Below are 17,058 nucleotides of genomic sequence, written 5' to 3'. Positions count from 1 at the left end.
ATGTAGTTGTTTTCTGATAATCCCTCGTATATTCACTTAATGTGAATAAAGCAAAAATATACCGTTTTTTTTTAACAGAATAGATTTCAGTTACAATAATCCTACAAACTTTATATATGTGTACAAACAAAAGCCTTTGAAACGGCCCAGGTATCCCAAAAACACAGATATGGGAAATCCAGTATGTAGTTGTTTTCTGATAATCCCTCGTATATTCACTTAATGTGAATAAAGCAAAAATATACCGTTTTTTTTTAACAGAATAGATTTCAGTTACAATAATCCTACAAACTTTATATATGTGTACAAACAAAAGCCTTTGAAACGGCCCAGGTATCCCAAAAACACAGATATGGGAAATCCAGTATGTATTTGTTTTCTGATAATCCCTCGTATATTCACTTAATGTGAATAAAGCAAAAATATACCGTTTTTTTTAAACAAAATAGATTTCAGTTACAATAATCCTAGAAACTTTATATATGTGTACAAACAAACGACTTTGAAACGGCCCAGGTATCCCAAAAACACAGATATGGGAAATCCAGTATGTAGTTGTTTTCTGATAATCCCTCGTATATTCACTTAATGTGAATAAAGCAAAAATATACCGTTTTTTTTAACAGAATAGATTTCAGTTACAATAATCCTAGAAACTTTATATATGTGTACAAACAAACGACTTTGAAACGGCCCAGGTATCCCAAAAACACAGATATGGGAAATCCAGTATGTATTTGTTTTCTGATAATCCCTCGTATATTCACTTAATGTGAATAAAGCAAAAATATACCGTTTTTTTTAAACAGAATAGATTTCAGTTACAATAATCCTACAAACTTTATATATGTGTACAAACAAACGACTTTGAAACGGCCCAGGTATCCCAAAAACACAGATATGGGAAATCCAGTATGTAGTTGTTTTCTGATAATCCCTCGTATATTCACTTAATGTGAATAAAGCAAAAATATGCCGTTTTTTTAAAACAGAATAGATTTCAGCTACAATAATCCTACAAACTTTATATATGTGTACAAACAAACGACTTTGAAACGGCCCAGTTATCCCAAAAACACAGATATGGAAAATCCAGTATGTAGTTGTTTTCTGATAATCCCTCGTATATTCACTTAATGTGAATAAAGCAAAAATATACCGTTTTTTTTAACAGAATAGATTTCAGTTACAATAATCCTACAAACTTTATAAATGTGTACAAACAAACGACTTTGAAACGGCCCAGGTATCCCAAAAACACAGATATGGGAAATCCAGTATGTAGTTGTTTTCTGATAATCCCTCGTATATTCACTTAATGTGAATAAAGCAAAAATATACCGTTTTTTTTTAACAGAATAGATTTCAGTTACAATAATCCTACAAACTTTATATATGTGTACAAACAAACGACTTTGAAACGGCCCAGGTATCCCAAAAACACAGATATGGGAAATCCAGTATGTAGTTGTTTTCTGATAATCCCTCGTATATTCACTTAATGTGAATAAAGCAAAAATATACCGTTTTTTTAAAACAGAATTGATTTCAGCTACAATAATCCTACAAACTTTATATATGTGTACAAACAAACGACTTTGAAACGGCCCAGGTATCCCAAAAACACAGATATGGGAAATCCAGTATGTAGTTGTTTTCTGATAATCCCTCGTATATTCACTTAATGTGAATAAAGCAAAAATATACCGTTTTTTTAAAACAGAATTGATTTCAGCTACAATAATCCTACAAACTTTATATATGTGTACAAACAAACGACTTTGAAACGGCCCAGGTATCCCAAAAACACAGATATGGGAAATCCAGTATGTAGTTGTTTTCTGATAATCCCTCGTATATTCACTTAATGTGAATAAAGCAAAAATATACCGTTTTTTTTAACAGAATAGATTTCAGTTACAATAATCCTACAAACTTTATATATGTGTACAAACAAACGACTTTGAAACGGCCCAGGTATCCCAAAAACACAGATATGGGAAATCCAGTATGTAGTTGTTTTCTGATAATCCCTCGTATATTCACTTAATGTGAATAAAGCAAAAATATACCGTTTTTTTTTAACAGAATAGATTTCAGTTACAATAATCCTACAAACTTTATATATGTGTACAAACAAACGACTTTGAAACGGCCCAGGTATCCCAAAAACACAGATATGGGAAATCCAGTATGTAGTTGTTTTCTGATAATCCCTCGTATATTCACTTAATGTGAATAAAGCAAAAATATACCGTTTTTTTTGACAGAATAGATTTCAGTTACAATAATCCTAGAAACTTTATATATGTGTACAAACAAACGACTTTGAAACGGCCCAGGTATCCCAAAAACACAGATATGGGAAATCCAGTATGTAGTTGTTTTCTGATAATCCCTCGTATATTCACTTAATGTGAATAAAGCAAAAATATACCGTTTTTTTAAAACAGAATAGATTTCAGCTACAATAATCCTACAAACTTTATATATGTGTACAAACAAACGACTTTGAAACGGCCCAGTTATCCCAAAAACACAGATATGGAAAATCCAGTATGTAGTTGTTTTCTGATAATCCCTCGTATATTCACTTAATGTGAATAAAGCAAAAATATACCGTTTTTTTTAAACAGAATAGATTTCAGTTACAATAATCCTACAAACTTTATATATGTGTACAAACAAACGACTTTGAAACGGCCCAGGTATCCCAAAAACACAGATATGGGAAATCCAGTATGTAGTTGTTTTCTGATAATCCCTCGTATATTCACTTAATGTGAATAAAGCAAAAATATACCGTTTTTTTTAAACAGAATAGATTTCAGTTACAATAATCCTAGAAACTTTATATATGTGTACAAACAAACGACTTTGAAACGGCCCAGGTATCCCAAAAACACAGATATGGGAAATCCAGTATGTAGTTGTTTTCTGATAATCCCTCGTATATTCACTTAATGTGAATAAAGCAAAAATATACCGTTTTTTTTAACAGAATAGATTTCAGTTACAATAATCCTAGAAACTTTATATATGTGTACAAACAAACGACTTTGAAACGGCCCAGGTATCCCAAAAACACAGATATGGGAAATCCAGTATGTAGTTGTTTTCTGATAATCCCTCGTATATTCACTTAATGTGAATAAAGCAAAAATATACCGTTTTTTTTAACAGAATAGATTTCAGTTACAATAATCCTAGAAACTTTATATATGTGTACAAACAAACGACTTTGAAACGGCCCAGGTATCCCAAAAACACAGATATGGGAAATCCAGTATGTAGTTGTTTTCTGATAATCCCTCGTATATTCACTTAATGTGAATAAAGCAAAAATATGCCGTTTTTTTAAAACAGAATAGATTTCAGCTACAATAATCCTACAAACTTTATATATGTGTACAAACAAACGACTTTGAAACGGCCCAGTTATCCCAAAAACACAGATATGGAAAATCCAGTATGTAGTTGTTTTCTGATAATCCCTCGTATATTCACTTAATGTGAATAAAGCAAAAATATACCGTTTTTTTTTAACAGAATAGATTTCAGTTACAATAATCCTACAAACTTTATATATGTGTACAAACAAACGACTTTGAAACGGCCCAGGTATCCCAAAAACACAGATATGGGAAATCCAGTATGTAGTTGTTTTCTGATAATCCCTCGTATATTCACTTAATGTGAATAAAGCAAAAATATACCGTTTTTTTAAAACAGAATAGATTTCAGCTACAATAATCCTACAAACTTTATATATGTGTACAAACAAACGACTTTGAAACGGCCCAGGTATCCCAAAAACACAGATATGGGAAATCCAGTATGTAGTTGTTTTCTGATAATCCCTCGTATATTCACTTAATGTGAATAAAGCAAAAATATACCGTTTTTTTAAAACAGAATTGATTTCAGCTACAATAATCCTACAAACTTTATATATGTGTACAAACAAACGACTTTGAAACGGCCCAGGTATCCCAAAAACACAGATATGGGAAATCCAGTATGTAGTTGTTTTCTGATAATCCCTCGTATATTCACTTAATGTGAATAAAGCAAAAATATACCGTTTTTTTAAAACAGAATTGATTTCAGCTACAATAATCCTACAAACTTTATATATGTGTACAAACAAACGACTTTGAAACGGCCCAGGTATCCCAAAAACACAGATATGGGAAATCCAGTATGTAGTTGTTTTCTGATAATCCCTCGTATATTCACTTAATGTGAATAAAGCAAAAATATACCGTTTTTTTTAACAGAATAGATTTCAGTTACAATAATCCTACAAACTTTATATATGTGTACAAACAAACGACTTTGAAACGGCCCAGGTATCCCAAAAACACAGATATGGGAAATCCAGTATGTAGTTGTTTTCTGATAATCCCTCGTATATTCACTTAATGTGAATAAAGCAAAAATATACCGTTTTTTTTTAACAGAATAGATTTCAGTTACAATAATCCTACAAACTTTATATATGTGTACAAACAAACGACTTTGAAACGGCCCAGGTATCCCAAAAACACAGATATGGGAAATCCAGTATGTAGTTGTTTTCTGATAATCCCTCGTATATTCACTTAATGTGAATAAAGCAAAAATATACCGTTTTTTTTGACAGAATAGATTTCAGTTACAATAATCCTAGAAACTTTATATATGTGTACAAACAAACGACTTTGAAACGGCCCAGGTATCCCAAAAACACAGATATGGGAAATCCAGTATGTAGTTGTTTTCTGATAATCCCTCGTATATTCACTTAATGTGAATAAAGCAAAAATATACCGTTTTTTTAAAACAGAATAGATTTCAGCTACAATAATCCTACAAACTTTATATATGTGTACAAACAAACGACTTTGAAACGGCCCAGTTATCCCAAAAACACAGATATGGAAAATCCAGTATGTAGTTGTTTTCTGATAATCCCTCGTATATTCACTTAATGTGAATAAAGCAAAAATATACCGTTTTTTTTAAACAGAATAGATTTCAGTTACAATAATCCTACAAACTTTATATATGTGTACAAACAAACGACTTTGAAACGGCCCAGGTATCCCAAAAACACAGATATGGGAAATCCAGTATGTAGTTGTTTTCTGATAATCCCTCGTATATTCACTTAATGTGAATAAAGCAAAAATATACCGTTTTTTTTAAACAGAATAGATTTCAGTTACAATAATCCTAGAAACTTTATATATGTGTACAAACAAACGACTTTGAAACGGCCCAGTTATCCCAAAAACACAGATATGGGAAATCCAGTATGTAGTTGTTTTCTGATAATCCCTCGTATATTCACTTAATGTGAATAAAGCAAAAATATACCGTTTTTTTTAACAGAATAGATTTCAGTTACAATAATCCTAGAAACTTTATATATGTGTACAAACAAACGACTTTGAAACGGCCCAGGTATCCCAAAAACACAGATATGGGAAATCCAGTATGTAGTTGTTTTCTGATAATCCCTCGTATATTCACTTAATGTGAATAAAGCAAAAATATACCGTTTTTTTTAACAGAATAGATTTCAGCTACAATAATCCTACAAACTTTATATATGTGTACAAACAAACGACTTTGAAACGGCCCAGTTATCCCAAAAACACAGATATGGAAAATCCAGTATGTAGTTGTTTTCTGATAATCCCTCGTATATTCACTTAATGTGAATAAAGCAAAAATATACCGTTTTTTTTAACAGAATAGATTTCAGTTACAATAATCCTACAAACTTTATATATGTGTACAAACAAACGACTTTGAAACGGCCCAGGTATCCCAAAAACACAGATATGGGAAATCCAGTATGTAGTTGTTTTCTGATAATCCCTCGTATATTCACTTAATGTGAATAAAGCAAAAATATACCGTTTTTTTAAAACAGAATAGATTTCAGCTACAATAATCCTACAAACTTTATATATGTGTACAAACAAACGACTTTGAAACGGCCCAGTTATCCCAAAAACACAGATATGGAAAATCCAGTATGTAGTTGTTTTCTGATAATCCCTCGTATATTCACTTAATGTGAATAAAGCAAAAATATACCGTTTTTTTTAACAGAATAGATTTCAGTTACAATAATCCTACAAACTTTATATATGTGTACAAACAAACGACTTTGAAACGGCCCAGTTATCCCAAAAACACAGATATGGAAAATCCAGTATGTAGTTGTTTTCTGATAATCCCTCGTATATTCACTTAATGTGAATAAAGCAAAAATATACCGTTTTTTTTAACAGAATAGATTTCAGTTACAATAATCCTACAAACTTTATAAATGTGTACAAACAAACGACTTTGAAACGGCCCAGGTATCCCAAAAACACAGATATGGGAAATCCAGTATGTAGTTGTTTTCTGATAATCCCTCGTATATTCACTTAATGTGAATAAAGCAAAAATATATCGTTTTTTTTAAACAGAATAAATTTCAGTTACAATAATCCTAGAAACTTTATATACGTGTACAAACAAACGACTTTGAAACGGCCCAGGTATCCCAAAAACACAGATATGGAAAATCCAGTATAATTTAATCGAATTAAGTAGATTTATCCGTCTGTTGGTTACGAGTGAACTTATTACTAAAACTACGTAATTTCTGCTTTTATTCCATACAAAACCTGTTCTCATTTCATAGTATGAATGCCTACTATTATTCGAATGAATTTTCACCGGTTACTACCCGACAATAAAACATAAATGGATTTTTTTTTGCCTTTTCAACGGTCTCGTGTGAATGTATAACTCAATATACGGATGAGGAAGAACTTTATAATGTTATATAAACTATTTTTTAGAACGAAAATCCATGTTCTAATTAAATATAAACTGTAACATAACTTTATAATAAGTAGAACAACTTATGGTGTAAAACCATCCAACCAAACGATTGTATAAAGATAACAAATTTTATTTGTGTTTCAGATTTACCACGAAGATGAATTTGAATGTTCAGACGTGTGTGAATGTGAAATTGGCGAGAAACTGACTTGTAGAACCATTTGCATAGACAGGATGCCCTGCAAGACTGAATTTGCGTACTACAATCATGCGGCTCCGGCGTTTCAAGCTTTCCGGGGAAGGTGTCTATGCTATTCCGGAAGGTTTGTATACACCTTCCTATCAACTATCTAATCAATAAACTCGTTATTTGTAGCTTTGATATATATTTTCATTCACAATTTATATTTTATTACAGCGAAATAACTCGATCAATTCTTTTTTTTTTTTTCGTATTTTCAAATTTTTTATTTTGGTTAATTTCATTTAGATGCCTTAGGATTCCATTACCAAACCTAAATCTTTATCCAAGTAGATGGAAATGTCGTACGTACCTAAAATAACACTTATCTAACCACGTTGTATAATATATATTGTAGATTCATCTGCATGAAACCCATGCCGAACGATTACTCATTACCTCAGGGTGTTTTCCTCTTTTTGGGATACAGCGAAGTGGATGAGAAGGAGCTCAACAAGAATCACACGGTAATTGTTGTACAAGATATTGTTAGAGTTTTACAAAATATTATTGAAGAGGAGGCCGTTAATGGGGTAAGTTTGAGTTTATTTTTCAATTTCTAGGGTGTTTTAAGATGTTATTATAATTCAACCGAATTATTTCTTTATCGAAGCACTAAAATCATACTTTTTATCACGAGGCTAAGGATTAGTTGCCAGGCGTTTATCCGAGGCAACTAACCAGACGAGGATTCAAAAATACTTGGAATTGAAACGAACAGAATATTAATTACAAAGCTGGATAATATGATTAAAGTATTTCTTTACATTCATTTTCATTCACATAATTGGTATAATTTCACTTTACTGTGAAAAAATGTTATTTTTCCACTCCTATATTTTTTCAAATTTGTATTACTATCACTTTAATGATACAGATTGTTCATTGAGGACGTCCTGCACTATCAAGCGGCTTGATTAAATCTTCAATATTCAATCTTTTGATCAAAACTCTGAGACGAAGATGAGAAGTGGAGGAGTGTGGAGCGTATGATGGTATCAAATGTAGATTTGGGCTTCCTGGCCTTAACATAGGTTGCTGTGAAGGAGAGAAACCAAACAAAGAAAAAAAGACGGTGGTTTAATGACTGGTTATCAATCACCGTCAATTGTTGCTTCAAATGGGTTTTTAAACTATCAATCAGGCTTGATACAATCAATTTGATCAAGTCGCTTGATAGTCTAGGACCTACTTCAAGGTGCAAGTTTATGAAAAAAACAAATGCAACATTCGATATATGGAAAACATCACCTATTGCTACCTGACTGAAATTTACCATTTAAACAAAATTTACCCATTCAACTTTTTTTTTGCTTTTTAAACCAATGGAAATGTCCGCTGTTGAAAGTTATTAATGTCCAGGTCACAAAAGAGCCGAAAATATTTAAAAAAATTCGATACGATAAATTTGACTCTAAATTTATGGTCTAGAAATACAAAAAAAGTCTAGCAGCTTTACAGAAAACGTGGTAACAATTTATATTGATGAGTTGTTTTTATTTAAAAAATTGATACCTTCAAGTCTATGGACACATTATTCAACTTCCAAATCTTCACTATCAAACATAAAATAGACGTATCCAAATATTCTTAATTATAGGCCTTACTTGAAAGAAAAAGGTTCAGCATAAAAAGCTGTAAACAAATTAAATAAAGCAATTCATTGGAAAAGCCCCCGATGCTAAATATTTATATTCTAAAGTAAGAAAATCTTAACTAAGCTGTTGGCGATATTCATAATGAACACACTGTTTACACCAATACTCACTATTTCACTGCCTGACGCGCGTTTCGATAACCAAGTTATCGTCTTCAGAGACTGAAGGTAAACTATTTACTTTTAGTCTCTGAAGACGATAACTTGGTTATCGAAACGCGCGTCAGGCAGTGTAATTGTGAGTGTTTTTAATGTAATGTGCATTTAAATATAAAAAAGTCATTTTGGTAAGTAGTATGAATTGTGGGAGCTTGTAGAAGGCATGAGCTGTTCAAGTTAAAACTTGGCGATGTAAACGGTTCCAAAATAACCCACTTAGTACCAAATAAACAAAAAAAACACGAAAATTTCCCGTTACGGGAAAATATTACAAAATCTGCAAGAAGTATAACATAAATATTCGTCGAAAAAATTGTATAAATTCTTATTTTATAGATTATGTCAACGTAAAACGCACCAAACAAAACTTAGGAATGAACTTTTTGAAACTTCCAAATCTCAATTCAAATACTGGACAATTCTTCGTAGTTCTGTCACACTTGATGTAACTTTTAATATCTGCAAAAATTCATGATATATTCATTTAAATCAACTAGAATAGTTATGAAAAACCAAATTGATAAATTTTGAAATTGAAGTAATTGTTTTTCATTACTATGATTGGAAAGTGAACCTACATAAAACGTGATTTTGATATTCGGTCTTTAGTTTCTAATTTCTTAGATCTTTTTATTTTGATGATACAACAACAAAAATTATATGTTATAATATACTATGAATACGTTAATGTTTCTAGAGGTATTTTCTGAAAATTTAAGGAATGGATTCACTGTGTTTATTTTTCAAACTTACTTTTAATAGATAAATATATACGTAGATAATAAGGAGTTGAACTGAATCATACTTTAAACTAGCACCATTTGTAGAACCACCTAAATTATTTTGATATCCATTACGAATTTAAATGCTTATTTGATTAGTAAATAAATTTTTACCAATGTAATTATCTCTAATCCTTCACTATATTTCATTGTTTACAGACACTTTGTACTTTGGAGTTCTTTAATGCAACTAAAGAAAACGTCATTCTTTCTGGAAAACTCTCCGAAGACATCGATTATAGTAAATTGTCTCCACCAGAAATTCTTGCTAAGGAGAAGGTTTGTTAATTCATAATTAAACTAGCTTTTACCCGCGGCTTCGCTTGCATCGAACCCATTAAATGAGTATCAGAAATCATTATAATAGGAAAATTGGCAAAAACCTACAAAAAACCATAACTCCACATTGAATGTCCGCGCCTAGCTCCTCTCCAACTCAACCGATTTAAGTGTTCAAAAACTCAAAAGAACGAAGGTGTTTCAGCGAGTGTTCTTAAACCAAAACGAACTCTGTAGCTGTATTAGAACTTGAGATATAGATCTTTGAAAGTAGAAAAATTGCCAAAAACCTACAAAAATCCATATCTCCACATTGAATGTCCGCGCCTAGCTCCTCTCCACCTCAACTGATTTAAGTGTTCAAAAACTCAAAAGAAAGAGGGTGTTTCAGCGAGTGTTCTCAAACCAAAACAAACTCTGTAGCTGTATTAGAACTTGAGATATAGATCTTTGAAAGTAGAAAAATTGCCAAAAACCTACAAAAATCCATAACTCCACATTGAATGTCCGCGCCTAGCTCCTCTCCAACTCAACTGATTTAAGTGTTCAACAACTCAAAAGAAAGAAGGTGTTTCAGCGAGTGTTCTTAAACCAAAACGAAGTCTCTATCTTGAATAGAACCTGAGATATTAAGGATAGAACGTGTGTATGTGAAAAACTCCCATAAGTAATGAACAGGGGGAAATCGCATTTGAGTATAACTTGAGAATGGTGAAAATTAGATGGAATCCGATGGTTGCTGGCTGATCTGTGTATCAATACCTTTCATTGAAAAAAAAAATTAAGCAAATCGGTTGGGTAGAACGCCTGAACGGACTCGGAATGGAAATCATCAATTTTTTTAATATATAAGATGAACTATTAGAGTACAAAAAAAATTATCTAATAGTTATCTAATAAAAAATTAGAATATCATCCCGATCGAATAAATTTTCCTCGTTTGACTTATTTTGACTTTGATTTATATTTGTGATTGTGCTTATTTTTTATTTATATTTGCTATTTATTTTCATAGACTTTATTAACTTTTATTAGGGTGCTTTTTTTAACAAGTTTTTCTGTTCCCTGAAAGTTTGCGCCCTCTATATTAATATTAAATCCTTGACGAAGGGTGTAAAGTTTTTCATTGTTAAATTTCTATAGCTCAGTGGCATTTCATAGCATCGCTTCGACCGTGGACGGGTTTTTTTCAGTACAGATCTTTATTGTTAAAACAATTTAGATGTTATTATATTTAAATCAAGAACTAATCGATTCTTATCGGCTCAACAATGAAAATTTGCCCTCTACATGGCAATATGCTGTTAATAATAAAGATTATTTCATCATTAATTAAATATAGCGACATTACTTTCCATTCCCTTTCCAGCAGCTCTTTAATTGATTCGAAAAAATACTATAAGGATCACTTGACTTCCCATGTGCTTTCAAAAAATAATTTGCTCCGTAATTTGCTTTTACTGTAGTGGTTTTTCATGTATTCAGAATAAAGTACAATATATTAAGACTTTTCACACAAATTTTGTTTTATTTATGAGGTCCTGTTTGTGATAAAATCAGTTTAACGCTTTTTCTTAACATTTCTTTGTCATTTTCATAGAACTATAGCGTTAAAATAGACTTCTGTAACTGTGATCCTTTGCTGATTCTATTGATATTTCTTTTCGTGGAGCTCTCTTTCAGTTCTGAAGATAGTTGCTGGTAGAATGAGGTAGATATTAACTTGACTTGGAGGAAGATGTTTTTTCTTGCAAATTTAGTCGGTTCTTCACGATTCTTTTCTTTAATATCTACAATAATGTACAGTGATATGAGCTCAAATATGTAATGAAGTAAACAAGTTTCATCCATAGTCACAAATCGATCCAAAATAATTTTTTATTTGATCTAAACACCTCCAAACAGCGCTTTGATTCGACATTGTAACCAACCAACCAAGTGCTTTAAAAATTGGTATAAATGCTTTTAAGTGATATGTCTATTTGCAGAAGACACTAGTTTCTCTTGGAGCAACCTTGACCTCACGACACTAAACTAAACACCCTTAAATCATGGTGCGATTCTAATTTTCTCTGTCTCAACTTTTCTAAAACCAAAATTTTGCAGCCTTTTGTACTAAATAACACCACCATTGACGTCGTTGAATGTATAAAATTCTTAGAGCTTGTTGTAGATAATTCTTTGATATACCATTCCCTTCTGGATTTCACTGCAGGGACTTCTTTAAAAGATTAAAAATTCTGACTCTTCCTTCCTTTTTCCTAATTGGTAAACTAAATTGCTTACTCCACGTTCAGAATTAGTTAAAGGCTCAATATTTTACAATACAAAAAAATGCACAATCACTTGTCAATTGAAATCAACTTAGTTTTTCTTTACAAATTGTAACAATTTTTTGACAATGAAACATTTCTCTCTATTTTAAATTCACCCACGTTTTTCAATTACGATTTTCAAAGTTATTTATGTTTGCTGGCGTTTTTTTTTTTTTGGACGTGATCATTAAGTAACAGCGCTCTACAGCTTCATTTACTTTCACTTACCATTAAGTTAAGGATGGTTGTTCTACCTAGGGAAGAACCACCTCGGTTTGCTAATTTTAAAAATAGACAAACTATTTGAGGCATAGCTATTGTTTGAATCATGGTTCTTTGAGGGAAATTAATGAAAATATTTGACTCAAGTCTTGCTTTGATCTGTCGATACGACAAATAAATGTTTAAACTCTGTTTCTTTTTAGGAGGAATGCGTGGATCTTTTAGAAACGGTTAGCGAGAAGATCAATTCCAAAAACAGAGATTTCGTTTCGCATCTGTTACTATCAATATTCAAAATGGCGGAAGTGGAAATAATCCCAATCGAAACGAAATCATCTTCAGCGATATATTTTTTTACACCACATATATTGATATTATCTGTACTACTAACTAAAATATTCCAATATATACAATCAACGCCATCGTGACATTAAGACTGAAAATGTTAAAATAATTATATGTATACATATCATTATAAATATGCGGATAAATTAATGTCAGATGTATTTTAATGAACAGCGTGAAAGCGGTCGATAGTAGCCTAGGTCAATGAAAATTATACAAATGTCAGTATAAACTGAATGTTTGTTAAAGATATAAGTAGATGGTCGGAATTTGAGTCGACTAAAGAAAAAATTCAATAAAAGGCAAATTTATGTATACTTTAGAACATTTTTTTTAGAAACTAAATACTTATTCACTTGACTATCATTAAAGATAAAGCAGAATCGCTCTCAGAAAATGAAAGCCATTGGTATAATGGAATATACTAAATTATTAGAGATCAAAAACTTCTATGTCAGTATAAAATCCCACTTAATCGCGTAAATTTTCATATAAACAATCAACTTTAAGGTCTGGCTATTAAATAACGAGACTGGTTACAGAAAAAGATTTCATTATAAAAATTATTCTATATTCGAATGCTCCCCTTCCACTCGCCACACACCTTTCCATTCGGTTTCTCCATTGATCGAAGCAGTACTGGAAGTCTTCTTGGGTGAGTGCCTTTAGGAGCCCTGCTGTTTTTTCCTTTACAGCTTCCATCGACTCAAATTGGGTCCCTTTCAAAGCAAGTTTTATCTTCGGAAACAAATAAAAAGTCGCACGGTGCCAAATCTGGTGAGTACGGGAGATGTTCGAGTACCAGAATATGCTTTCTGGCCAATTACTGTTTCACAGAACTCGTTTTCGCAGTGTTGCCAAAACTGACAAATATTAAGTCTAGTTGACAGTCTGACCCTCTGGAACCCATTCAGTCATCACGATACCGTTATTGTCGAAAAAAATTATCAACATTGTCCTTTGAATTTTGATTTGTTATCTCCGCTCCACTAAAGCACTTACACAACTCAAAAACACGCGCACGAGCTGGAGAAAGGCCTCTAGCAACAATTTATAGTACTCAGTCGATGTTTTTTTCAATTTATCGAGAAACTTGAGATTCATACTTTGCTCCTGTCTTTATTTAATAGCCAGACCTCGAAATCAACCGAGTTGTCAGAACCAGAACATTCTCGGTACCACATTTCGTTATTTTTTCCTGCGTCAGAAGGAACAAACACAATGACTCTTCTTCTGAATATTCTGACTCATCGTTGTTGTGTCAGTTCACATTTTCTTTTGCTGTTGTTTCTTATTTTGATGTGGACGAGGTGGTAGAAGTATTGACAATAGCTGACTCTGGATTTGTTTTATCAGTCGACATAAACGGGATTTTAGGATTGTATTTGGTGCTAAGTTTGATATACTTTTTGCTGTAGATGCCTCCTCTTGTATCTCATTTAATATAGATGTACTTACATCACGATCAGTATCAAGTAACTGCTCTTGGTCAACATTAAGCATGTATTGGAATGGACAGAGCTTTAAATTTTCAGCTCCCTTTGAATGCTACGATCTCACACAGTACGATGCCGTACCTGTGTTACGCCTGATCTAACGGCATCTTTAGAGATGCGGCGCTCGCCCCTCCCACGCGGTTTTTTCTTTGTGGTATATTATGGTCCCACTGATTTGAACCAATAACGATGCCGCGCCGCGTTTCGCCCGGGATGTTCACGTGCTGATCACTACTGATCATTGTTTCAACTGGTATGCTAATGCCAATATTTATTTTATTTTTTAATTATGCTGCTCGTGTCTATTCTGACTGTCCCATCTCTGATAGAGCTATAAAGCAAAAAACTGTATGTTGATTGGTTATTTGTGGTTTTCGGTAGACTGATGCAAAAAAAACCACTAAATAGTACTTGGAAAATAATAGAAACTCAAAGTATTACATAGTTCTTTTAACAGAATGTTTGTTTGATGTTTATGATATGAAAAATAATTAAATAGACAAAATCAAAAAGCTACAAATCGAGTTTTCACCCTGTGCATAAATAAAATCATTTAATGTATAACTAGGTTTTACTAGAACACTTTGTACATATCATTGTTGACTATTATTGTTACTGTTAAGAAATAGACTAAATTAGTCACAGACTGTATGTTTTCAAAACGCCGTGTTCAGATCCTTGCTAATACATCATATCATGTATATATTAATTTTAATTATTAATTATCTTCGAATCAGTAGCAACTGCAATTACTATTATCACCGAAGACGAAATGTTCAGAGCTATAAACTGCGCAATAACAAATAAGCAATTAGAGTATAGATAAAGTGCAGTAAGAAACTCAGAAACAATTAAGCTGATCGAGAATTTGAAGTCGATTTTTCTGATTGTCATTCCAGGCATGCGGATTTTGTTGCACAGAAGACGAAACACATTCTACCAAAGTGTGAAAACTCCAGAGCACTACACCTGGGAGCCCATTGATATAGAAGACGAAGATCTCTGATAGCTACAGCCATCCAACATTCCATACTTTTCAAAAGGAGTGGTATTAATGGATCAGCGGGGTTCTCCAGTATCGCAGCAAGATCCTTTGGAGCGTAAATCAACAAAATGTAGTGAATATAGAAGTATAAGCATTAGAAACTAATATCTTCTGACAAGACACCGGTAGCGTTCGCGTAGATCACCAAATGGGGTTGAAATAAGAATATGAGTTAGACAAGGGTACATTCTACCTCCAATTCTTTTTAATTTGTGCTCTGAAGACGTATTCAAGTTTTTAAGAACGCTGATGGCGAGATCTTGGTTTATATCAGCAGTATACGTTAGGCTGATGATATTCTTTCAATAACCAGCTCGTTTGAAGAACTAAAGAGGCTCATAGACTTGTTTTAGTCTGACGGGATAAAGGACTGAAGCTTAACTTAAAGAAGATCATAAATAAATATCGAAATGTACCAGAAATGGAATAGTAAACCTGAGAACCGAAATAAACAGCCAAAGCGAGAGCAGCTTTGCAGCAATGATCTTACAAAAAAATCTGTTCATGCGTTTAGAATAGTTTGAGATGTAGGTTTATCGCCGTAGTTAAGAAATAGTTTGTGACGATAAATCAAATCTTCGTTAATGGTTCCGGAAATCAAAAACGATCTAAAACAGTCACGGCAAATGAAGAAGATATAATAATAGTTTCGTTTTTTATGTCAATTTTTTGATTATCCTAAATATTTTTGTAATTTAACTTTTTCCATGCGATGTTGTTGAGATAACGACTAGAGCTTAAACAATAACAAAATTTAAATCAACAGCTATTTTATCGGAAAATAACAAAATGGGATTCTAATGTTATTTTGAGATATAGGTGTAATTTTTTTAATAAGCTACAAGATGATCAGAACTTTGATTTGGTAACACTACTTTACTTAACAACCCATTACCCAGCTGATCGTCCCTTTTTGTTCAGTTTGGATAGTTTTCCGACTACCGACTCTTATTGATCATGTACATCTCGTGAGACACCGAAACGAAGAAATTAGTTGTACAAGGAAGCATTGATTAGAGAAAATCCAAATTCGTAGTTCTGAGTAAATAGGACCACTAGGAAATATTTTACGAAAGTAACTTGGGTTGAAAGCTTTCAAGATTCACTTTGTGCATGATTTGAAGCCAAACAAAAAAATTTTTTTTCGATGAAGTCTATTTTTAATCGAACTGCGAGGATAATCCACAAGCTTTTTCAAAACACCACTACATTCACAATCTTGACGTTTAGCAAATTTTTTTGGGTGGAATTGCACTTTTCCTCACCATAATTATTGATAATTTTCACGCCAAATTCTTCTAAAATGTATTAGCATGGAAGTTTTGCATTTTAAGTTAAACTGATTGCAAAAAATGGGTGTTTAAATTAACATGTACACGGTGTTTTTAAGTATTGCTCAGATCTTTAGATACGAGATGATATCCTCATCGGATCTATAGTTTAAACTTTATTACCTATTTTTTGACTAAGTAGTCGAAGTGTTGTACTATATAATTTTATATTTGCTTTTGATGTAGGACTAATTTACTAATAACTTAGATCAGGAAACGTCTTCCTAAAATGTAAGTTTTTGACATCCCGAATATCTGCTTGTCCGATAGGTTCTACATAAATCAATTGATACTGCACTACAAAAAGGTCTAAACATATTAAATTTATAAACAAAAAGCATTCTTAAAAATACAA

The 17,058-nt window shown here is 32.2% G+C and overlaps 1 protein-coding gene across 1 annotated transcript in view; it reads left to right on the top strand.

Moving 5' to 3' along the window:
* Positions 1 to 13,588, top strand: part of LOC130450215 (uncharacterized) — a 323,885-nt gene extending 310,297 nt beyond the window's left edge. The window contains exons 13-16 of the mRNA XM_056788487.1: positions 6,976 to 7,154; positions 7,431 to 7,605; positions 9,830 to 9,949; positions 12,690 to 13,588. Coding sequence (XP_056644465.1) covers positions 6,976 to 7,154; positions 7,431 to 7,605; positions 9,830 to 9,949; positions 12,690 to 12,914 — 699 coding nt within the window. The 3' untranslated portion in view covers positions 12,915 to 13,588. The remainder of the gene's footprint in view (positions 1 to 6,975; positions 7,155 to 7,430; positions 7,606 to 9,829; positions 9,950 to 12,689) is intronic.
* Positions 13,589 to 17,058: the final 3,470 nt, after the last annotated feature.

This window comes from Diorhabda sublineata, chromosome 11 (assembly GCF_026230105.1).
Source record: "Diorhabda sublineata isolate icDioSubl1.1 chromosome 11, icDioSubl1.1, whole genome shotgun sequence".
Lineage (NCBI taxonomy): Eukaryota > Metazoa > Arthropoda > Insecta > Coleoptera > Chrysomelidae > Diorhabda > Diorhabda sublineata.
Note: the sequence above shows the minus strand (reverse complement) of the source record. Positions and strands in the feature narration are given on the sequence as shown.